This window comes from Theropithecus gelada, chromosome 12 (assembly GCF_003255815.1).
Source record: "Theropithecus gelada isolate Dixy chromosome 12, Tgel_1.0, whole genome shotgun sequence".
Lineage (NCBI taxonomy): Eukaryota > Metazoa > Chordata > Mammalia > Primates > Cercopithecidae > Theropithecus > Theropithecus gelada.
Genome location: NC_037680.1, coordinates 77,020,373 through 77,045,261, shown reverse-complemented (window position 1 = coordinate 77,045,261; position 24,889 = coordinate 77,020,373). Strand labels below are relative to the sequence as shown.

The window sequence follows — 24,889 nt, the reverse complement described above, 5'->3', positions numbered from 1 at the left end:
AAAACCTCAAGGAATACACATCAGCTTCAATGTTCATTATGACATATTATAAGCTTTTACAACTAAATCCAACATTAGATTCAGTGAACAAATGCTTTAAAAAGCCTTTTCATGTTCTTGACTTATTAAAACTCTCAAGGTCAAGTTTCCTGATAATAATTTCAAGGAAAAACACACCACACTGTATCCACTTTACCAACAGGGTGACTTCAGGCAATATTTTTATGAGGTGGCAGAAAATTCCATTTGAGAGTTAGGAATTCTGTTTTCTAATAGTCAGCCTTCATCAGGAGAGCTTACGAAAAGCTCTTAGTACTTACGTTTGATTCAATTCTAAAATGTAACTCACAGAAAAATCACTAGGAGAATAGGGACTAAGGGAGTGAAATATCTTCACATTCACGCTAAACAAATCAGCAGTTCTTCTTAAAAGCATTATTGCATTTTCATCAACCTCCAGGGGCTGTGTCTTTTCCTCTGAAAATGAAAGCAAAGCAGCCCACGGCCCTGCCGAAGAGCCTGGCTTTATTGGACTCTGATGCCTGCAGTGCCCAGAGCAGGAAACACGTGACAAGGGGGCCAGCTCATGTGTGTCTGTGGTACAAGGCCACAGTGCAAAGCACGTGACCTTTAAGACCGAAATCGACAAAATGCCACTGCTAGATTTGTCTTTAATCACAATTCTTCACTGATTTTGGAATTTTAATTACCCCTAAAGGAGGCTATGAGTTTACCAGAAGTGGAACTTGGACTTACGGAGCTTGAGTTTCATGGAGAGACAGTGGGTATGTCCAGGTCAAAGCACTATAGCCCAGACTGTGAATTTCGAAAAACAAAAATACCACTCACCTGGTACTTTAATGTACTGCAGTGATGTTTGGAATGAAGATCTTCTAAAGCACTTTCATACTTGTCTGCAAGGCTAGGATAGTGAACTGGGTCCTGAAAAGTAGAACCATTGCAGATATTTTAAATGGTTTGAATGTGCCAGAATGATTTTGGAAGGGAGGCTAGCATGAGTCTTAGCAAGCATCTCTATTCTGAAGTCTCACATGTATTTAGCACTCGCCCTATTCAGAACCCCAGAAATACAAGCAGCTCCCTGACTCAAGGACATATACTGTGAAAGGTGCATACATACTTCCTTATATTATGAAAAGCCAGATGAATACGGTAGGTAACTGGCTTCCACCAGCTGTATGTTTCTTATGATTCTCTCATATACTCTCCTAAATGATATGAGGACTTACAAACTGATCCAAAAGTAAGATAGAAGCTAAGCAAATAAAATGGAAAGGAAGAAAATACTTAAGCCAGGAAAACATCAAAGTACACCATTGCAAATAAGTGTAAAGCTGTTCCATGTTGCCTTCCAGCTGTGTAGAAAGGGGGACACAGGCTGCATCCCTGCCGCTGCCCCACAGCGGGAAGGATTCTGGTCCCCAGCAAGAATATTCCTCAGGACTGAGGGAAGTGAGTCATTCGGTTCTTTACACAAGACTGTGGACATTGTACAGCCTAGAGCTGGATGGGGGGAAAGGCTTTCAACAATACACTTGGTGGTTATTTTTCTAATTTACATAATTTTAATAGAAAATAAAACCAGCTAGATGCCATGGCTCATGCCTGCAATTCCAGCATTTTGGGAGGCCAAGGCAGGAGGATTGCTTGAGTCCAGAAGTTCAAGACCAGCTTGGGCAACATAGTAAGACCCTGTCTTTACAAAAAAATAAAGAAACTAGCTGGGCATGGTGGTGCATGCCTATGGTCTCAGCTACTTGGGAGGCTGAGGTGGGAGGATTGCTTGAGTCCAGGAAGTTGAGGCTGCACTGCGCTATGATATCATACCACTGTAATCCAACGTGGGTGACAGAGTGAGTAAAATCAACAAAAGCTATTATTTTTAAAGAGAGGAGGGGTATAAGACTATAAGGCAAAAGTTTTAAATTATATCACTTGAGTCACACAGAAATTATATTCATTTGCTACTAATTGGAGGAGTCTATAATTGGTTACCTGGTGACAATATGTCACTTATCTATGATTTCAAGTTTTCATTCTTAAAAATGTGATACTACCCTTCTGGTTCCTAGTTGCTGCCACCTACAATGAGAAGATACCCTAAAAAGCAAGGATAAGAGAGGACTGTGTCTCCTATTTAAAGTGACCATACTAACTACTATACCACAGGAAGACTATTCTTGGCTTCTAGTCTATTTTGGTCAGCTGGTTATAGCATGGGATTTGTGAGGCCAATGAGGCTCAAGTCTCCTTTGGGTCTAATGGATTTATTCAGAGATTGTTTTTTAGTTGTGTCCTCCACAGTCAGCAATCTTGTAGCTTTCATTGTTTGCCCTAAGAGAGATCAGGCAAAAGAATGCATGGACTGTCACTGCCATTATTATGACTAATACTATGGATTTCCTCTGAAGCACTAGGGACCATGTGAACCCATTTTCCCACAATGACACATTTCACAATCATCTTGTGCAGTGGCTGCCATCGTCACCTGACAGGCTAGGGAAATGAAACTGAATTTGGAAAAGAACACTAAACACATGAAGTCAACCTCAATGTGAAGGTAATATCTCAAGAGGAAGAAATGCCCTATGGAGGGAAAACATATTCAAATCATTAGCAAGTTTTCTGAACATAACCTAGGAAAACTACCGGTCAGAAACTAAATCATTGAGTGGTGTTAAATACAAGCTTGCCCAACTCTTGGCTCTACTTGCAATTCTTCCCTAAACTCATCTCCACCCACAGACAGGCTGAGGGATGCTCAGCAAGTGCATGTGTTTCTAAAGTGGATCGTCTGTTTTATTCTACAGCTATTTGGTAGGGAGTCATTGCCTCTACTTTGGACGTCATCATAGCTCCCAGTACCGAGGAAGTTAATGTGTAACCAGTTCTGCTTACCGTCTTTTTCAAAATCTGTGACACTTCCAGGTAGAACTTGAAGAGGAAGCTGATGATGAGAGTCCTCTTGAACTCCACCTTTCCACCTGGCGCTGAGCCCGAAAGGGAGACTTCCTCCAGAACAAGCCTGCAAGCTGTATCCAGCATTTCTTCATTCCAGTGCCTGGAAAGTCCAAAGAGAAAACTCCTAGCCTGACAGGGTTTATTACCCCATATCTTCACCTAATGGGTAAGACAAATAGCCACAGTTTAATACAGGAAATAAGAGTACAAGCTCTAGATCAGGCAGCCCGAGTTCAAATTGGCCCACCACTCTCAAGGTGTCTAGCCTGGGTCTCATCATGTCCTCACCTGTAAAAGGGGAACATTAGTAGAACCCAACTCACACAATGATCCAGAGAAATAAATGACAACTCATATAAAATCCATAGTCCAGGAGTAACTGACCCTCATATCACTAGGACATTTATTGCATGCCAAGTTCTGCTTTTAGCACCCTATATGTATTCACTCACTTAATCCTCTCAACTGCCCTATGAGGTAGGTATGATCACCCATCTTTGACAGATGGAGAACCAAGCAAATGTCTTCAACAATTTATTATAGAACAAACTCACATAATTGGTTTTTCATCATGGCAAATTATTCTCCCAAAATAAAGAATACAAATTGGCACCGTTGGGAGAGGGCTTTTCTCTCTCTCTCTCTCTCTCTCTCTCTCTCTCTCACACACACACACACACACACACACACGCATACACACAGAGTATATAATTCCCACTTCAGAATTCACTAAAATCAAGACATATGGAAACAATAGCAAAACCTTATTGGAATTCCCAGCCATTAAATAGAAAGGTATGGAACACTTTTCTTCTTGTAATCACATCTCACCACAAAAAGGGCTCCTTTAATACTTGGAGTCTAAGGACAAGTATTAGAGGAGCCCTTACCTCTAATGCCTTACCTTCCAATGAGTTTCTGGCAGGAATTCTTGGCACAGATGGTGGCTGGACCAACACCTCCATATGAGATGGATAACTCTCTAATAATGCCATGCCCTTCTCCAAAAAAGACTCTCATTCCTGAATTGACTATCGCTAGTGCATTCTCCTGTCGCTGGGCTTGTCGGAAGGCTGACACAAATTCCAACTGAAAGAAACAGTTAAGTGGCACATGTAGAAACACTGAGCACCACCTACGCACCAGGCAGTCTGTATGTGTTGAATGTCACCTACGCACCAGGCAGTCTGTGTATGTTGCCGTCGCCTGTGCGCCGGACAGTATGTGTGTGTTGAGTGTCACATTGATATCAGATGTGTAGCCCCCAGCATCTCCAAAAAATCAGTCTCTGCTGTTGAGGCCACCCAGTGTGTAGTTCTTTGTTATGGTAGCCCTAGAAAACTAATACATCCTCTGAGGCAGGCTTGAGTATTCCCATTTTATAGATGAGGAATCCAAGGCACAGAAGGATTCAGTAATTAGTTCAGGTCTTGAAACCAGGATTCAAATCTGATTCTATCTCATGCAAAGACTCATGTTTTTTCCACTAAGTTCTATTGCAAATGTATTTTTAGGCTTTTTTCAAACCCCAGGATATAGGTAGAGGCATACTCTTCATGTCATATTTAGGGAGAAAGGCTTATGGGACAAAAACCTGTCAGAAAGTTACTTTAGAGCTTGGGGTAGGGGGAGAAAGAGCGAGAAAGGCAAAGATGAGGCTGGGAGTGGTGGCTCACACCTGTAATCCCAGCATTTTGGGAGGCTGAGACGGATGGATCACCTGAGGTCAGGAGTTCGAGACCAGCCTGGCCAACATGGCGAAACCCCGTCTCTACTAAAAATACAAAAATTAGCTGGGCATGGTGGTGTGCACCTGTAATCCCAGCTACTCAGGAGGCTGACGCAGGAGAATCACTTGAACCTGGGAGGCAGAGGTTGCAGTGAGCCAAGATCATGCTGCTGCACTCCAGCCTGGGCAACAGAGCAAGACTTGATCTAAAAAAAAAATCTCCTAATTCGAGGAATGATAGGGGCATGCGTAATACAATGAAAAGGCAACTATTCACAAGTGTTAAAATAATGACCTCATACCACTTCCTGAAGTTGAGCCTTTATCTCCCCCATAAACACTTAACCCTTTTTCTTATTTCACCATATGCTGGAATAAACAAACCATAGCATCACAGGTGGAACTGGGAAATTGACGGTGGGATGTTCTCACCTTCCTTGAGTAGGGGATGTTCACTGAGACCAAAATTTCTTGAGGCTTAAGATCTGCATTAGGGCACTTGCTGAGGAACTGCTCGTTTAAAGGAATCTGTCGTTTTCCTTCTGTGGAAAGAAATGACACTTTCCCTGGAATCTGTTTGGTCTATTAAATAAACTTCCAAAACTTGGGAAGTAATTCCACCAAATACCTGAGGAAACTGGGTGTCCAGGGAAACATGTGCTCTTCCTATGCTTAGCAGGTCTTTTACCCTATAATGCATCTTGCAATGCTTCTTCTAGTCTAGGCCCCATCTCTTTTTGTTTTCCTTGCTTTCTCATCGATAAAAACATCGACTGGGCATGGTGGTTCACACCTGTAATCCTAGCATTTTGGGAGGCCGAGGCAGGTGGATCATTTGAGGTCAGGAGTTTGAGACCAGCCTGGCCAACATGGTGAAACCCCTTCTCTATTAAAAATACAAAGAAATTAGCTGGGCGTGGTTGTGCACCCCTGTAGTCCCAGCTACTCAGGAAGCTGAAGCAGGAAAATCACTTGAACCTGGGAGGGAGAGGTTGCAGTGGGCTGAGGTCATGCCACTGTACTCCAGCCTGGATGACAAAGTGAGACTCTGCCTAAAAAAAATGTTTTTAAATAAAAAATAAATTTAAAAAATAGATAAAAAGATCTCACAGAGTAGCCCAGAGTTTCAGGTAGAATAGAACCTTAGCAGTCCTCTTCCTGACAACACAATTCACTTAAAGCTTTACAAGTAGGGAGTAAATATTCATATCTCTTTTGATATTCTGATCAAGTCAGTCAACAAATATTTATTGTTTATAACCAGGAACCCCACTAGGTACAGTCATGAATAAGAAATTACCTTTAATAAATTTGTATACTAGTGAGGTGTTATCTTACTTTTTTATATCTCATTCCAACACCTGAAGAATTTTAGTTCTTTAATCAATATATTAGGAAGAGTTTAAAACTATAACAAAATAATGAAAGCTAAGAAGCTTTTGATGTCTATATTCACATCACAAAACCTGTTTCTCATAGTATGACTTTTTAAGGGGATGTTACTTAAATTGAAAACCCTGAATGTAAATCTTCCTCTTTAAGATAGTTTTGCGACCAAGCACAGTGGCTCATGCCTGTAATCCCAATACTTTGGGAGGCAGAGGTGGGTGGATCACCTGAGGTCAGTTCAAGACCAGCCTAGCCAACACAGTGAAACCACATCTCTATTAAAAACACAAAAATTCTATCCTGGCTAACACGGTGAAACCCCATCTCTACTAAAAACATACAAAAAACTAGCCGGGCAAGGTGGCGAGCGCCTATAGTCCCAGCTACTCGGGAGGCTGAGGCAGGAGAATGGCGTAAACCCGGGAAGCGGAGCTTGCAGTGAGCTGAGATCCGGCCACTGCACTCCAGCCTGGGCAGACAGAGACAGACTCCATCTCAAAAAAAACAAAAACAAACAAACAAACAAAAACCACAAAAATTAGCTGGGCATGGTAGTGCGTGCCTGCAGTCCCAGCTACTCAGGAGGCTGAGGCAGGAGAATTGCTTGAACCCAGGAGGTAGAGGTTGCAGTGAGCCAAGATCGTGCCACTGCACTTCAGACTGGGTGACAGAGCGAGACTCCATTTCAAAAAAAAAAGAAAAAAGAAAAAAAAAGATAGCTTTGTGGTTTAAATGATATGAAGAGTAAGTATTTAACAATGCAGATGATAGAAAACCAGTCCATATTTTTTAATGAAACAAAAACCCCACAAATTTATAGAGGACCAATTAGAACTTCCTAATAATTTTCAAGCAAGTTGGAAGAAGCAATAAATTAGATGTTGTGGACTTAGTTTCAAGAACAAAAATCAAGTAACTAAATATAGAATGAGGTCCAATCATTGTTCACCTGAAAAAGACCTGTATGTTTCCATCAATGATAAATTAAGTATGAGCTCAAAGCACAATATGGGTGCCGCAACACTCCTGTGCCACCTGGAGAATGTCTTCAACAGAGGGACCCAATAGTTCTCAATAGCATGTAGTTCTCAGCAATAGTCAGATTACACCCGGACATTAACCAACACAAACATGTCCAGTGTAGGGTGACCAGTATGAGAAAAAAGCACCAGAAAGACACAAGGGAAGAAAGCCTGTGCTATTAAGACAAGACTCACAACATTTCCAGTATCCAGAAAAGCAGAGAAAATTATTGATATTATAGGGAAAAGTCATTTTCAAGACTGGACTTCCTGCCTCCCCAGAGAGAAAAAGGGGTAGAGAAACAGCTTAATAATCTCCAAGTCAGGGCTGTCACTTACCTTTTGATAGCAAGTTGAGGGTACAGTTACCCACAGCCAGGATGGGATTCAGATCTGAATCTGGATGCCTGCTAATGATGTGTCCCCCTAAAGACTTTTTAAAATAATGAGTTAGTTTCATTTCAGTTATATAATCATAAAAACGCAAGTGCTAAAATAAGGATTAAGTACGACTTTGGATAACTAATTTTTTTTTTTTTGTCTGTTCCAAAAGAATGAAAATGTCATGATTCATCAGGGAGTGTCACCAAGGGATGCCTACCAGAGTTTACTGTCATCAGATACATACAGCCATGTTCCTGATCTGGGACCCAGCCAGAGTTCCCAAATGCTTCAGGAGAGCATGGTATGTCTGTGTCTTCTCCTCTGGAAGCTTCTGGACTACATCAGCCAAAATGTCCTTCACCTGGGCTAGGCTGAGACCAGCACCAAGGGTGAGTCCTGAAATGAAGTCATTTGTAAATAACACAGTGTGATCACTGCTGACCTGAACATGTCCATTAGACCAAAGCTACAGACATAGAATCTTTATACTGGATACGTGCTGCCCTGCTTATTGGTGATGGTGGTGATGGGTAGTGATGATGTTGAAGGTAATGGTGGTAATGCAAGTAGTGGTGAGGCGGTGGTGGTAGGGATAGCAGTAAGGGGGTGGTGTGGTGATGGTGATGAAGGTGGGGGTAATGGTAGAGGTGGTACTAGTGATGTAAGTGGTGGTGATGGAGGTAATGAAGGCTGAATTCTTTGAACACTCACTCTATCAAGTATTATGTTGAATGCTTTAGATAATCTCCTTAAATCTGAACATACCTATGAGATATTAATAGCCCCATTTCACAGATGAAGAAACTGAGAGTTAAGTAACTTGCCTAAGATCTGACAGCTAATATATGCCATTTTCAAGAGTTAGATTTCAGAGGCTGTACTCCAAATCCATATTTCTATTGTTTCTCATCATTGCCATTAAATCAATTTCCTCCACAGGAATAGAAAAACCAGTCTGTAAGCTGTTTAATACATAAACTTGCTACTGTGGTTTTAAAGAGCAAAGACTGTGTTATATCCAGTTTTATCTTCTGTCCAGCACTTAGCACTGTATCCTTCATTGAATAGTTTTTATATTTCTCTGATATTGCAGACAGAAGTTTTTCGGTAAAAATTGAACTATTCAGACAACTAGTATTTAGATTAACTTTAGAGAATTATTCTCTGAGTCTTCCTCCAGAATGTTATCATTCTTTTTTTTTTTAATGCTTTCTGTCCCCATTTTCTTTTTATTTTATTTTAAGTTCTGGGATACATGTGCAGAATGTGCAGGTTTGTTACATAGGTATACATGTGCTATGGTGGTTTGCTGCACCTATCAACCTGTCATCTAGGTTTTAAGCCTTGCATGCATTAGGTATTTGTCCTAATGCTCTCCCTTCCCTTGCCCCCCACCCACTAACAGGCCCCGGTATGTGTTGTTCCCCTCCCTGTGTCCATGTGTTCTCATTGTTCAACTTCCACTTATAAGTAAGAACATGTGGTATTTGGTTTTCTGTTCCTGTGTTGGTTTGCTGAGAATGATGGCTTCCAGCTTCATCCATGTCCCTGCAAAGGACATGATCTCATTCTTTTTTATGGCTGCATAGTATTCCATGGTGTATATGTGCCACATTTTCTTTATCCAGTCTATCATTGATGTGCATTTGGGTTGGTTCCAAGTCTTTGCTATTGTAAATAGTGCTGCAATAAACATAAGTGTGCATGTGTCTTTATAGTGGAATGATTTACAATCCCTTGGGTATATACTCAGTAATGGGATTGCTGGGTCAAATGTTATTTCTGATTCTAGATCCTTGAGGAATTGCCACACTGTTTTCCACAATGGTTGAACTAACTTATACCCCCACCAACAGTGTAAAAGCATTACTATTTCTCCATAGCCTTACCAGCATTTATTGTTTCCTGACTTTTTAATAATCACCATTCTGACTGGCATGAGATGGTATCTCACTGTGGTTTTGATTTGCATTTCTCTAATGATCAGTGATGATGAACAGCACATCAAAAAGCTTATCCACCACGATCATGTTGGCTTCATCCCAGGGATGCAAAGCTGGTTCAATATATGCAAATTGATAAATGTAATCCCTCACATAAATAGAACCAGTGATGAAAATCACATGATTATCTCAATAGATGCAGAAAAGGCCTTTGATAAAATTCAACATCACCTCATGTTAAAAACTTTCAATAAACTAGGTATTGATGGACCATATCTCAAAATAATAAGAGCTATTTGTGACAAACCTATAGCCAATATCATACTGAATGGGCAAAAGCTGGAAGGATTCCCTTTGAAAACTGGCACAAGATAAGGATGCCCTCTCTCACCACTCCTATTCAACACAGTATTGGAAGTTATGGTCAGTGCAATCAGGTAACAGAAAGAAATAAAGATATTCAAATAGGAAGAGATGGAGTCAAATTGTCTCTGTTTGCAGATGACATGATTATATATTTAGAAAACCCCATCGTCTCAGCCCAAAAACTCCTTAAGCTGATATGCAAATTCAGCAAAGTCTCAGGATACAAAATCAACGCGCAAAAATCACAAGCATTCCTATACACCAACAACAGACAAGCAGAGAGCCAAATCATGAATGAACTCCCATTCACAATTGCTACAAAGAGAATAAAATACCTGGGAATACAATTTACAAGGAAGAACTATCAACCACTACTTAAAGAAATCAGAGAGGACACAAACAAATGGAGAAACATTCCATGCTCATGGATAGGAAGAATCAATACCATGAATACTACCCAAAGTAATTTATAGATTCAATGCTATCCTCCCAAGCTACCACTGACTTTCTTCACAGAATTAGGGAAAAACTACTTTAAATTTCATATGGAACCAAAAAGAGCCTGTATAGCCAAGACAATCCTATGCAAAAAGAACAAAGCTGGATGCATCACATGATCTGACTTCAAACTACACCACAAGACTACAGTAACCAAAACAGCATGGTACTGGTACCAAAACAAATATATAGACCAATGGAATAGAACAAAGACCTTAGAAATAAAACCACACATCTACAACCATCTGATCTTTTACAAACCCTTCAAAAACAAGCACTGGGGAAAGAATTCCCTATTTAATAAATGGTGCTGGGAAAACTGGCTAGCCATATGCGGAAAACTGAAACTGGACCCCTTCCTTACACCTTATACAAAAATCAACTCAAGATGGTTAACGATTTAAATGTAAAACCCAAAACCATAAATACCCTAAAAGAAAACCTAGGCAATACCATTCAGGACATAGGCATGGGCAAAGAATTCATGACTAAAACACTAAAAGAAATTGCAACAAAAGCCAAAATTGACAAATGGGATCTAATTAAACTAAAGAGTTTATGCATAGCAAAAGAGACTAGGATCAAAGTGAATAGGCAACCTACAGAATGCGAGAAAAATTTTGCAATCTACCCATTGACAAAGGACTGATATCCAGAATCTGCAAGGAACTTAAATAAATTCATAAGGAAAAAACAAACAACCCCATCAAAAAGTGGGCAAAGGATATGAACAGACATTCCTAAAAAGAAGACATCTATGTGGCCAACAAATATATCATTCTTATAAGAAGAGAATCTCTATGTGTATTATAATTAGGAATCATTCTTTTTCTGTTTGCTGGGCAAGGTAAATAAATTGATTAATGTATCTTAACTAAGAAAACAGGGACTTAAGAACTCACCATTATGTGTATGGTTTACAACACTCAGTTCTTCAATTCTATCAGGAGAAATTATAACTGGGTGAAAGACGCCTTTAAATTTCATTTGAGGCCCTAAAGGATAAAAAAAATCATAATAAGACTAGAATAAAGGAATTAACTGCCTTTTAAATTTGAAATTATTATTAAACTAATATCTTTAAACATATAAAAATTACGTATTTTTTTATTCATCTGTTTATTGCCAAATCACATACAGAGAGAATGGCTGGATAGATTTTCATCAAACTTGGAATACTCTGGAATTGTCAACCTTGAAACGGGCCATATTGCATACTCAAAATTATTTCTGGGAATTTCTATGGGCTGCTCCTCAAGCTAAGCATACACTGGATGCAACAGGAAGACCCTGTAGCGGTTGTTTAAGTAAAACATATTATACTTATTGAGACACTGTGAGAGAGGAAACAAAGAGCAATTTCAAATTCGAGGCCCAGATTAGTCCCCAAATGGAAAGACAGGACAGCTGTCACTGGAGCTGATGCTGCTAGTTTGCTATGGAGCAAGCCCCTTGGGTGCAACTCTTCACACTGCTCCAATAAGAGGCAAGATGAATCTACTTAATAATAGTTAGAAAGTCTCTTGAGCAATGCTCAGGAAGTCTAGCCCAAATGATTAAAAATGCTATTTCAGACTGCTTTTCCTGAGAACACATGTATATGGAGTTACCGGCCCATTCTGGCCCCGTCCCAAGTCCTTTTCCTCAATTTCCCTATAAGAAATCCTGGGGTTCTACATACCCACAGAGGTGTTTCCCATGATGACAGGGGCCTGGGGATACTTGAATTTAAATTCCAGCAGTTCCTTCAGGGTCACGGGGGAAAACCACATCATTCTCTCACTGCCAAACACCCTGGTCCTTTGCGGCTGTTTCTCAGCCATTATCTATTGAAAAAGCAACAGGGATTCAAGGTACCCAGTGGTGCCATCTCCACCTGTTTCCACTCAACCATTAGCATTGTAGAAACAGAAGGAGAAAATACATATCTTCTAAAAAATAAAGCACAAAGTGACCTAAAAGTAGAGCTTTACAAGGAATTAGAATTCAGAATAAAAGTACAATGGTTCTTTACTCCTGGGAATTGCTTCGTCTGTCTCCCTTTGGTGCTCTTATGCCTCAAAGAACATCACTTTAATGTTTGCAAATATAGTAACATGCTGAATCTTGTTAAATCATTCTATGGAGGAATAAACTTCAGCAAAAGTGAAAGTAGGAAACATGTCTACACCTATTGCGATTTCACGGTTTCATAGATGCTATCTGCTGCTTCTTACAGTCAACTCAGCTGTCCCCCATGGTGACCCCAGCCCCATTCCTCCTCCTCTTCCTCAGTCCGTACTCTTTAGACCTTACTTATTTGCTAATCAGCTTTTGAGAGAACCCATAAACAAATATCCTTCCTGATATTTCACCATGAATTCTTCTAGGATGAGCTCAACATTGCTTTACCTACCATTAGCTCAGGAGGAAATATCAGTTCCTGGGTTGGATCCAATGGCAGAAACTCCTCTTCTGCGAAGAGTTTTGGACTTGTCTGAAAAAGAGAATGTATCAGAAATTACCGTTATCGAGCAACTTTAAAATCCTTTGTGGAATAAGGTCAAAAGATATAGACACATGGTCAGATACAGCAAACCAACAAAAAAGTCCACTAGTCAGCCACAATCCCTGAGCTCCAGACCAAGGGCTCTAACACAAACCCGGTCATCAGTAACTCAGTGCTGATGCCAACGGGCCTCTGGAGGCCTCAACTCCCTGCACGTTCTCTTTGCAGTCTGGGGACAGTAGAAGAGGCGGCAGCAGCAGCGGACAGCTGGAACAAGAACGGCTCCCTGAACCTCTCCTGAAGCTACTTGCTCTACTTGTTCTTTCATTTTCATGATATCTCCACTTTACTTCTGACCCGTGAAAAATAACTTGAAAAAATGCTTTTAAAAACTAAGAGACACTAAGGAACCAACATGTTTTCCCTCCTGTAGATAACTGTATTTAAATGGGAATAATATCTGGAATGAGGACAAAGTTGCTATGATAATTTTTTTTATAGTGATGGAGTGAGAATGGGAGAGGGCAAATGTTGACATACCACAAATTAGTCAACTTGGGTAGCCATTTATTCTTCCTAAGAGTATGTTGGCTCCTGTTCATGTCCTGAGAAAGCCTTACGAAAGCTTTACATTTCACTGACCTTACTTCCTTCCTCGAATTCTGGCAATCCATTGATTCCTTGATCCAAACAGCAAACCCCATTTTCTTTACTTTGACAGCAGCCCGAAGTCTAGTGGACAAAAACCAAATCACTAGGAATTTATTATTGATTCTACTAAGTAGTAAATAAAGCAGGTGACTACCAGTTGAAACGTAATGCCGAATCAATATCGTTAGATGCCATGAAAGAGAGCCATTTGTACTTAAACATATTCAAACCGACTTTAATGAAAAACCCCAGCTTATAGGAAATTTTGAATAGCAGTGATTACTAAATAAGTTAAAAGACATAAAGATCTTATAACTAAGTGTGGCACATAGCATTAAATAGCAAATAATAATGATTAGTTAATATTGGTATTTTAAATATTAATAACAAATATTAATAGGTATTGTTATTGTCATCACTGTTCTTATCTATGATATACTGAATTCATTGTTTGGCTGCCAAAGGGCAATCTTATATCCTTCATTTCAACTTTGTTTGTTCATTTATTCATTCAACAAATATTGAGTAGCTACTCAATGACTGTATGGTGACTGGACCCGGAGACATACAGCCTCTTCTGTGAAGCAGCCCACAGTCTGGTGAAGAGATGGGATAGCAAATGATCAGTTGCACCACACTGTGACCAAAGCTGTGACGGGACATGCGTATACCCATCGTATGTTCGCAGAGGGCTATAGGAACACCGGGCCAGGGTACCTGACCCAGGCAAAGAGGTCAGGAAAGACCTCCTGGAAGCAATGACACACAGCCGGTGTGTCAAAATGCTCGGGTGTTCATTATGTGACCACCAAGGCAAGCTCAATGAATGAGGGTAAGTGCCCTGCTTAAGATCAAATAACAAATAGCAGCTAGAAACCTGGAGATAAGAAGTAGCCGTGTATTAGCACGATGCTGCCCCTCTAATCACTGACAATCCCTACCATTTCGTTTCACAGGGGAAAGCATACTCAAACATGTGGTCCTTTCCACTTACTTCACAGAAAGTCTTGCATGCATCAATTATGGGCCTGTATCCAGTGCAACGGCACAGGTTACCTGAAGGAGAAAAACACAGCTCTGTTAGCCAAGTGACCCAGATAGAGGCACAGTCTACCAGGAGTGTGATGGAAATAAGGACCCTATCACAGAGGAAAGCTCTGTTTGCCATTTTAGGCCACCTAATCTACAAAGTCAGATCTTTTCAACAGCGACTTGGGATATTTCGTTAAGAATGTTGAGGCAGATTTTAAACGTTCAGGTATTTGTAGTTTCTCCTGTAAAGTTGTTATGCCTTCTGCTTGTGACAGGTGCTCAAACAACACAGAAATTTCAAGCCAAAAACTTGCTCTACAGTCACATTCAAGAGCTAAGCCTTATTTTTAAAACTATTTATTTATTTATTTATTTATTTATTTGAGACAGTCACCCAGGCTGCAGGTGCAGTGGTGCAGTCTCAGCTCGCTGCAGCTTCCACCTCTTGGGTTCAAGCAATTCTCTTGCCTCAGCCTCCTGAGTAGCTGGGACTACAGGTGTGCACCACCAGGTCAGGCTAATTTTTGTATTGATAGTAGAGATGGGGTTTCACCATTTTGGCCAGGCTGGTCTCAAAATTCCTGACCTCAGGTGATCCACCCACCTCGGCCTCCCAAAATGTTGGGATTACAGGCATGAGCCACTGTGCTTGGCCAGCCTAATATTTTTTTTTTAAGTAGAATCCATTTTATTGAGCTGTTATTGACATACAAAAAGTTGTACAACTTGGTAAATTTGGAGGTAAGTCTTACACCCATGAAACCATCACCACAGTCAATGTTATAAACATATCTATCACCTCTAAGTTCCCTCCCACCATTTATTTATTCATTTATTTTGTGATTACTATAACATCTGACCTTTTAGCAAATGTTTGAGTATACAGTACAATGTTAACTATAAGCATTATGCTGTATAGTATCTCTAGGACTTACTCATTTTGCATAACTGAAACATTTTACCTTTGACTAATACATCTTTATTTTCCCGTTCCCCAGGCCCTGGTAACCACCATTCTATTCTCTGCTTCTATGAGTTTGACTACTTTAGATTCCTTATATAAGTGGGATCATGTAGTATTTATTCTTCTGTGCCTGGCTTAGTTCACTCAGCAGAATGTCCTCCAGGTTCATTCATGTTGTTGCAAATGGCAAGCTATACTTCTTTTTCTAAGGGAAAAAAACCCTCATTTTTAACACTTATTGTGACAAAAGAGAAAAAAAAAAAAGCACTCTAAGCTTCAGCCGATAGAAAGATCAAAATTATTATATGGCAGCAAAGGTAGTTATTGAACTGTGAAAGCAGTTGGGCACATTATTTATTTATAATAAATCATTAGGCCAGCGTTTCTCTCACAGTGTGGTCCAGTGTTCCTCCTCCACCCCTAAACCTTAAGTCTTATTTTAAAAACAATATTACTGAGTCAAACTCTCTAGGGGTGGGTCCCAGGATTCTTCATTACCCACAAATTCTCATGTATGATCTAAGAACCCTGAAATCTGAGAACCCCTTATCACTTTTTTACATCATAAACAGCCATGAAATCAAATTCATGATAAGATCTACAGGAAATCAGGCAGAAGACAGTTTATGAGCAATGTCTCTCCTTTCTACGACCATTTGTTTTGGTTTTCACTGGAAAATTTTTGCAGAGTAAGTGTACATATGAGCTTTAGGCTCATTTTCTCTAGCAGAGAAAGGAGGTCTTCAGGAGGCCTGAGACAAAGACAAACGCAGCCATGGAGAACTTCACCAGAAATAGGACTTGAGAGGGCATCACTTAAAAAACTTGTTTAGAATTTTGTTGACGAGGATATCCCTCCGCCACATACACACTGAGCTCTTGAACTTGACAAAAACGCTCTAGGGTGGATAGAGACAGTTCTTTGCAATAAGCATCGAGATCTCAGTCTCTGACTTTATGCTGTATCCATCAGCAGCCCTCTGATGCTGAATATGGTCCTGAAAGCACCCACTTACCCAGTAGGGAGAGTGGTGACGGAGCAGTACGTGGAGATAACAGGACTATTCCCAAGGGCTGATGAATAACTGGCTTTTTAATGATTATAAAAACAAAAGGGACTTCAGAAATACATCAGCCAAATGCAATGTGTGGGTCTGGTTTGAATCCTGATTTGAACAAACCAGCTCTTCCACTTATTGGGGATGTAACTTTGAACAAATCACTCTCCCCAGACCTCAGTTTCTCCATTTATGAAATAGAGATAACAATAGTATCTGTCTTATAAATTTTTTGTGAGGATCAAATGAGATAATCTTCAAATAGTATTTAATGCAGTGTGTGGCACATGAAAGGTATCCAATATTAGCTGTTGTTATCATTATCATCGTCGTGAAAAAATAAAAGCCTGCAGGGAGGCTGAGGCATGAGAATCGCTTGAATCTGGGAGGCAGAGGTTGCAGTGGAGCCAAGATCGTGCCACTGCACTCCAGCCTGGGCAACAGAGTGAGACTCTGTCTCTAAGTAAATAAATAAATAAATATTAAAAAATAAAAGCATGCTCATATAACCTACCACCAAGGGCATCAGTTAACTGATCCAGAGTGGGCTCCGGGTGGTTCCTGAGCAGCGTGTAGATGGACATCACCATCCCGGGTGTGCAGAAGCCACACTGGGTTCCGTGACACTTGGCGATCCTCTCCTGGAAGCACAGGAAGGGTTAGAAATGCAGAATCTTGGGCCCCATCCCAGGCCTAGTGAATTGGAGCCTGCATTCTAGCAAGATTCCCAGGTGATTTGTCTGTGTGTTAAGATTGCAGTAGAGTCCCCTGAGAGCCCTTCTCATCCCAGGCACCTCCCTTCCGAGGGCTGGGTTGTAGTGAGGTTGGGCCTCAACTGCTTTTGAGCTTCACTTAAGGCAGTGGTTGCCACTTTTGAGAATCACCAGGAGAGTGTTAAGAATTCAAGCCCCACACAGCACCACAAACCAACTGACAGAGTCTCTGGGAATGGGGCACAGGCATACATCTTTTAAAGATTCCCAGATGGTTGATTTCAATGTGCAGTTGTGGTTGTGAATTACTGAGATGAAGGAAATCCTTCAGAGAAATAAACCAAATTACACTCAAGTTGAGAAGTGAAAAAAAATGAAAAATAAAATAAAATGCTTTTATTACCTTTCCCTCCCTCTAGCATTTTTGCTTTGGAGTCTAACTTCTAAGGTTCAAGTCGATTTTGGAAGCTGTCTTCTGGCAACATTGGAACAATGGGAGTCCCACGTCAACAAGGAAATGAAAGGGTATTGTATGCCTGTGTATGACCAGGTTTCACATGGGCATCCAGGCAGAATTTTCCTCCTCTAGTTAATGATATTTCATCATGATCCAGGCAAAATTCTCTCCCTCTAGGTAATGATCTTTCAAATAAATAGAACCCAAGATTCCTTCAAATCTAGAAAATTTGAACTTGGGTCATTTTCTATGTTGCTCCTATCTTTTCCTTCTTCTATCTTTCCTCATATTTGATCTTCATTAACTTTGATAAAAACAAGTAAAAATGGCTTTTGTTTTGTTTTGTTTTTTGTTTTTTTTGAGACAGAGTCTCACTCTGTGGCCATGCTGGAGTGCAGTGGCACGATCTTGGCTCACTACAACCTCCACCTCCCGGGTTCAAGTGATTCTGTTTCAGCCTCCTGAGTAGCTGGGACTACAGGTACACACCACCACGCCCAGTTAATTTTTGTAGTTTTAGTAGAGACAAGGTTTCACCATGTTGGCCAGGATGGTCTCGATCTCTTGACCTCGTGATCCGCCCACCTCAGCCTCCCAAAGTGCTGGGATTATAGGTACGAGCCACTGCTCCCAGCCTAGAAATGGCATTCTTATGGACAATATATACATAAAGAGTCAGGTGTCTGAAGATGCTTTTTTACTTGAGGCTAAAACTCTAACAAGGTGCTTCTTTAGGAGAAAAGCCAAAAAACTTATTGGCAACTCCTATCATCTGTCTTCCAAACAAGCTCTAAGTATAATAAAGCTTTTTGGTAGCTGAGATTTTCACTCAGCCTTAAGATGATGTTATTTTCCACTTTATTAAAAAAAAAACACACACAATAAAATTATATCCCTCAATGCACATGGCTCTTCTTTCTCTTTCTTCCTTCATTCTTTCTTTCCTTCCATCCCTTCCTTTCTTCCTTCCCTCCCTCGTCTCTCCTGCTCTCTCCTTCTCTTTCTTACGACAGGGTCTCACTCAGTCACCCAGGCTGAAGTACAGGGTGCAGTCATGGTTTACTGCTGCCTCAACCTCCCAGGCTCAAGTGATTCTCTCACCTCAGCACCCCTGAGTAGCTAGGACTACAGGTGCTCACCACCACACCAGGCTAATTTTTGTACTTTTGTAGAGACATGTTTCTCCATGTTGCCTAAGCTGGTCTCAAACTCCTGGGCTCAAGCAATCCACCTGCCTTGGCCTCCCAAAGTGTTGGGATTACAGGTGCGAGCCACTGTACCCGGCTTTTGTTTCTTTATGAGTTTAGAAGATGTCAAATAGACAGGTCCCATCTAATTAGAACACAGAAAACAAACCCACAAATGTCAGGGCATTCTTAGAGAAGAAAAAGTGTTCTAGTCTTCCAAAAGCATCTTTCCAAGAAGTTAGTTAAAGACACTCACATATCCCAATACGCCAGGCTTCACTCTTGTTCCCAGCTAGGTTGTATCTGTTGGAGTGGCCAAGGCAGCAGGCCCCAGGCTGCTCCACTCTCTTAATCTCAGGGACTCAATGTCATGAGGTTTCTAAAGCACAGAAACCCTATAAAGAAGAGGCACATCCTCACCTGAACAGGATGAATTCTGGTGTGGGTGCTTCCTATGCCTTCTACTGTGGTGACGGCAGTACCATACAGAGAACAGATGGGAATCAGACAGGCATTGGCTGGGTGATGCCTTCAGAATGCAAAAGAAAAGCACAAATTACAAATTATGTCACATCCAGTGGGAAAGGGGCCAGGCATTCATTGAGCTTCTCCACTGTGGCAGGTTTTTGTATAATGTCCCCAGGTTTTACACATACATTTCCTCCTTAGCTTAGGCCCATTTTACAGAAGTGGAATCTGAGGATCAGAGTGATTTACTCAGGGTCACAGCCAGAGTGTCAGAGGCAGGATTAAAATTAGGCCTCCTAATTCTAATTCCAGAATGGTGTCTACTTATCAAAAACTGTCACAACTTTGATGGTTTTTGCTCGAATGAGGGGTTGACATTCTCTAGTCACAGGTAACCACCCACCTATGGCAGGCCAGGTCTCCATTAGCAACCAGAGAAGCCAGCCTTCACCAACACCTAACTGTCATGCTGATGAATGCATAAGTTAAACATTAAAGAACTGGAGAAACTGGTGCCTTAGTACAAAGGCCAGAATGTAAAAACAAGGCCATTAAGAGCCTACCAGGGCTTCCTCAGAACTTAGAGTCCTATTAAAACAATGGAGACATTCTTATACACTTTGTACACCTTGTACCAGGATCCACTTTAGACGAAGTCATTCTTCCAAGGCTCTGAAGTAATTGTCTAGACCCCAGGCCCTAGTTAAAGATTAGATAGAGTGAAACATTTTGGCTTTCAGCTTGTAGGTGCACTGAATGCATATAAGCACTAGGAAAAATCTGGTAACGTTTAGTTGGTCTGGTGAGTTACTTCGACCTTCTCCCTATAACTGGTTGCAGAAACAAACTCTCTTCTTTCCCAGTCTGTCTGCTTCTTGTTTTTAGACCACAAGAACAAGCAGCCAGACCTCATCTGTCTGGGAACACACCCACCCAGAGCTCATTGCATCTTTCAGATAGATGCTAGGCCAGAGGTTGGTTGAGCAATAAAGTAAAAGTGATACCAAGCTTCAGAAGAAGAAACAGGGTGTGGGATCCAGAACTCCTCAATCCGACAGAACCACTGCTAGAAAATGTCCAACTCACAATGTCTCCTAAATGTTCTCATTCACCAAAGAGAACTGTAAATGGCCAATAAACACATGAAACAAGTATTCGACCTTAAAAATCAAGAGAGACTCAAGCAATGAGAAACACAATTTTTGTCAAAGAAAATAATATTTTTAATATTTATAATATCTATTAGTACCAACAGTTTGGGAAGATGAGACTCATACTGTTTGTAAGAATGGAAATTGAGTTCTCCCTGGGAACTGCTGAGAGATATTTCACAGGAAGACATAAAAAAAAACCTTTAAATGCACACTGTCTTTTACACTGCAATTCCACCTCTGTGGCTATATCATAAGGAAATAATCATAGACATAAACATGAATATATCTATAGGAGTGTTATTTGATGCATTGCTCATGCTAATAAAAACTAAAAGTAATCTAAGTGGACAGTATTTGGGGGGTGGTTTTGGTATGCCCAAAGGATGGAACACACATAGCCATGAATGAATTTATTATTATAAGATATTAGGGAGAAATTAACAAAATATACAGGCTTTTAAACAGTATGTACAGTATGCTTCCATATGTATACACACAAAAGAAAGACTGAAAGGATATTATTCATTTATAAATAAGTGCAAATATTTATTGAGTGCCTCCTATGTGCCAGGCAGAGTTCCACATTGGAACTTTAAAATTCACTGCTAAAATCACTGGAGAACAAGACAGATAAAATCTCTGCCCTTGTAGAGTGTGTGTTCTAGCTAAAAGAAGACAGCACATATGTACATGGACAGTACACACAAAAATACATTAATTGAAATGTCGAGAAGTGCTATGAATACATTAATATAGGCTAACCCCATAGAGAGTTGTGAAGGTGAGGGGGAGCACAGCTATTTAGTAGGTGATTGGGGATGACTGAGAATGCAACATTTTTGTAAAATCTGAATGATTTGAAGGGGCCAGACATGAAAGGCAGTGGAACAAAATACTCAGGCCTTAAGGCAGGAATAAGTGTGGGATGTTTAAGAAAAGGAAGAGGGACAGAAAAAAGTCCAGTGAGGCAGGAACACAGTGAATGCAAGGGGAGTGGTGTTACTCATGGTTAGAGAGACAGGCAGAGGCCAGGTAGGTAATGGTAAAGGCTTGATAGCAAAGGTACGGAGTTTGAATACCGATTCAAAGGCAAGCAAGCTTTCAGTTTAGAGGTAGAAAGTTGTAAGAGACTGCCACTCTCATTCTAAAAACCAAAGTAAACCATACGAGGAACATAATCACATATTTTCAAAGCTCATCAGATGCTGAGTAGACAAAGAAACTTTATGAGCAAAACTTAATAAATAAATAAACTAAACTCCGTTGTGACAATCTCTTCATAAGAGAGAAGATACAGTTGTTCTCATCCCTGAGATACAATTATTCTCTTCCTGAAATTGAAGGAGGAAAAGGAACCTGCCTTAAACAGGAATAAGGAGAAACCAGACCAACTTCCAACAAACTTTGAATGGTTGCATGTGGGCTGATAGCAACAGATTGAAATATAAAGCTGGGCTGCATTATCTCCAATCTCTTCCCCACCAGAGATCACTGAGTTCCAGGGGTAGTTCCCCAAAAATAGGCAGGGAAGCAGAGCTAAAAGAAACTTTCCAAGCATACTGGTCCTTAAACAAAGAAGGCTGGGGGAGAGAGAGGAGAACTGAGAGAAACTCTACGTACTCAGACTTCACAGAGCATAGGGTAGTCGCCACTTCCTAGAGGCTAAAGACAGAGCAGCATGGCTGCAATAGATCTCCCAAAGGAAGGTGAGACAGGCAAGCAAAGAGAAATCCCTCGTGAACTAAAAAGTTGACAACCAGGCTGTAAAGCAGGGAGGAACCTCTCAGAGTTCAGACAGCAGGTAGTTTGGTATGGAACACAGCAGGCATCTGAAACCTCACCAGTGCTCAGATCCTTAGCCTTCAAGTGAGATCTGTGAAATGATGTAAAATGGTCTAACATTAGCATAACTGGAGTCCCAGAAGAACAGAGGGAAGAGTGTGTGGCACAGAGTAAATATTTGAAGAGATAATGCCTTGAGAAGTTTCCAGAAGACATCAACACACAGAGCCAAGAAACTTGGCAAATGTGAAGAAGGATAAATACCAAACATAAACAGATGTTAAACATAATGGGAAGTCATTGGGGGCTTTTCAGTATGAGAATGACTTGATCTGATGATAATTAAAGCAGGTCATTCTGGCTGATGTATGGAGAAAGCACCAGATGGGAGGAAGGGGGTAAGTTAGGGGCTGGAAGAGTTATACATGAATACGATGATGGCATTATCCTCCCCTGCAATTTCAGCCCTGCCTTTCCTCCCCAGACAGGCAGTTAGGCAGCCATTCAACTTTTGACAGGGGATTTTTTTTTCTTATAGACAAGGTCTTGCTATGTTGCCCAGGCTGGACTCAAACTCAACAATCCTCTTGACAGCCTCCCAAGTAGCTAGAAATGTGTGCCACTGTGCCTGGCTTTGATGGAGAATTCTTTGACCATATGTTATCCTCACTGATGCTACATTTTTCTCTCAACACATTCATATTCCTGGGACCGTGTCTGTCTTGTTCATCATTGTACCCCCAGTGGCCAGTTCTTTTCACATGGTAGGTACTCAAAATATATTTACCAAATGAGGGAATATAACAAAGTTCAAAATCATAAAAATTTCAACCATATCTGGACTTTGCTGCATGGTACCTTATCCTGTTGGTGATGGGGTTATATCGTGATATCATCACTGTACAAGCACCACAGCCTCCTCCTCCACAGCCATACTTAGTTCCCGTGAGTCGAACTGGAAGAGGTATAGTTAAAGATCATATGTGTTATATAATTCTCTTTCTAGAATAGCCCTGCCACTAGGAGACAGTAACATCACAGACTCTTAAATATTAGTTAAGTTCAATACATATTCATCAAATAATGTGTTTATGTCATAATTACTATTGTAGCAGCTATAATAATCTTGTAAATTCTTGATTTCCTTTTGTGTGCTATATCTTGTATCCTCCTTTTGAAAACAACTGGACCTCAGGTTGCCAAAAATAGGGCCAAACTGAAAAAAGAGTCTATATATGTAAGGGCTTGAGTATTTGAAGGTATAAACACATTGCACATTTATTCTCATCCTTATCTCTGCCTTTGATGACACAAAGCAAAATATTAAATTGTAGATAATTCTTGGAATATTCGTGTCATGTTAGCCATGTTTGTGTATTTCTCTGCCTTTCAGTGGCAAAAACTGCCATCTGTTCCCTAATATCTCTTCTCTCATTATTCCTTAGAAATAGAAACCCCAATTGTTAGCCACATACATATAGCTTCCCAGAGTAAAAAATAGACTTTCCCAGCCTCCTCTGGGACTAGGTGGGGTCATTAACAGTGCTGGCTAATAGGATGTAATTATAAGTATTCTGTATGACTTCCAGGAGAAGAGTGTCCTTAAAAGGAGAGGGGTGCTTCTTTCTTTGCTCACTACTTCTTTCTATTTGCTGGAATTCACATATGAGGGCTGGCTCTCCATTGGTCATCTCTGATGGTGAGGAGAAAGCTATGTGCTGAGGAAGGTGCTGCTTGATTCCTCAAAAACGTTGTGACACTGCTTGACCAGCCCTGATCCACCTATCTGTGGGCTTCCTTTATGTGAGTGTGATAGCCATGCAAACATGCCCCACAGACCTCCCTTCAACATGGAGGGTAACTGACCAAGGGACCCCGTTGCTACACTTTAATACTGATCACTCTAGTTCTCATTAAGACCATGCCTCCCATGAACTGCTCTCCACCAATGATTTAGTGCTCCAGAGAGATATGGAGTCCTTGTCAACCATCCCCAGTGGTTCTGAAGACTGATTGACCAGCAGTCTAGGGCCCTTCTACTCAACCTTATCTCCAGAGTCAGACTTACATGGTGATCAAATGGCTCCCTAAGCCTCTTCTGATTCACTCCCTACTTCCTTTCCCACAGACATTTCTCCTAATAAAATCCTGGCGCATTTAATCTCATTTTCGGTGTCCACATCCTGAAGAACCTGAACTAACACAATCAGAAAGAAAGAAACTCCTACCTTCTATCTTGTTTGCCATGAGGTGGAGTTCTCTGTCACTCACAGTGAACCAAACTTTAAATATTACACATAGGTACTGTGGATAATCAGGAAGTCATGTTAATTGTTTTTTATGTCTAAAGCTCTTGAAGGACTTTCATGAACATGTTTCAGAAACATATTCATGGGTCTGAAAAACAATTATTGATGCTTTGGAGTTGTGTACTCTTTTGGTAATTTTACTCTCTCCAGGGGGAAGAAATGTACACACTCCCATTGAAACATAATTTTGCATATAATTATAGTGTCCTTCACCCTCTGGTAACTCACTGGAGTTCATGCATACCAAGCTAAAAATCCATTCCTTAGATGGTTTTATTTAGCAAGTTTTTCTAGGATAACATTTTCAGGTTTA

General features: G+C 40.6%; 1 protein-coding gene across 1 annotated transcript in view; it reads right to left on the bottom strand.

The window, feature by feature from the left end:
- The window catches only part of AOX1 (aldehyde oxidase 1), an 88,933-nt gene that overhangs the window by 56,261 nt on the left and 7,783 nt on the right, over positions 1–24,889 (bottom strand). Inside the window, exons 3-16 of the mRNA XM_025404993.1 lie at positions 23,126–23,222; positions 19,284–19,392; positions 17,021–17,147; positions 14,447–14,508; positions 13,444–13,533; positions 12,709–12,789; positions 11,995–12,139; positions 11,216–11,308; positions 7,751–7,902; positions 7,462–7,555; positions 5,144–5,253; positions 3,887–4,071; positions 2,920–3,082; positions 850–942 (exon numbers count right to left, since the gene is read on the bottom strand). Of these exons, the coding sequence (XP_025260778.1) occupies positions 850–942; positions 2,920–3,082; positions 3,887–4,071; positions 5,144–5,253; positions 7,462–7,555; positions 7,751–7,902; positions 11,216–11,308; positions 11,995–12,139; positions 12,709–12,789; positions 13,444–13,533; positions 14,447–14,508; positions 17,021–17,147; positions 19,284–19,392; positions 23,126–23,222 (1,601 nt within the window). The remainder of the gene's footprint in view (positions 1–849; positions 943–2,919; positions 3,083–3,886; positions 4,072–5,143; positions 5,254–7,461; positions 7,556–7,750; positions 7,903–11,215; positions 11,309–11,994; positions 12,140–12,708; positions 12,790–13,443; positions 13,534–14,446; positions 14,509–17,020; positions 17,148–19,283; positions 19,393–23,125; positions 23,223–24,889) is intronic.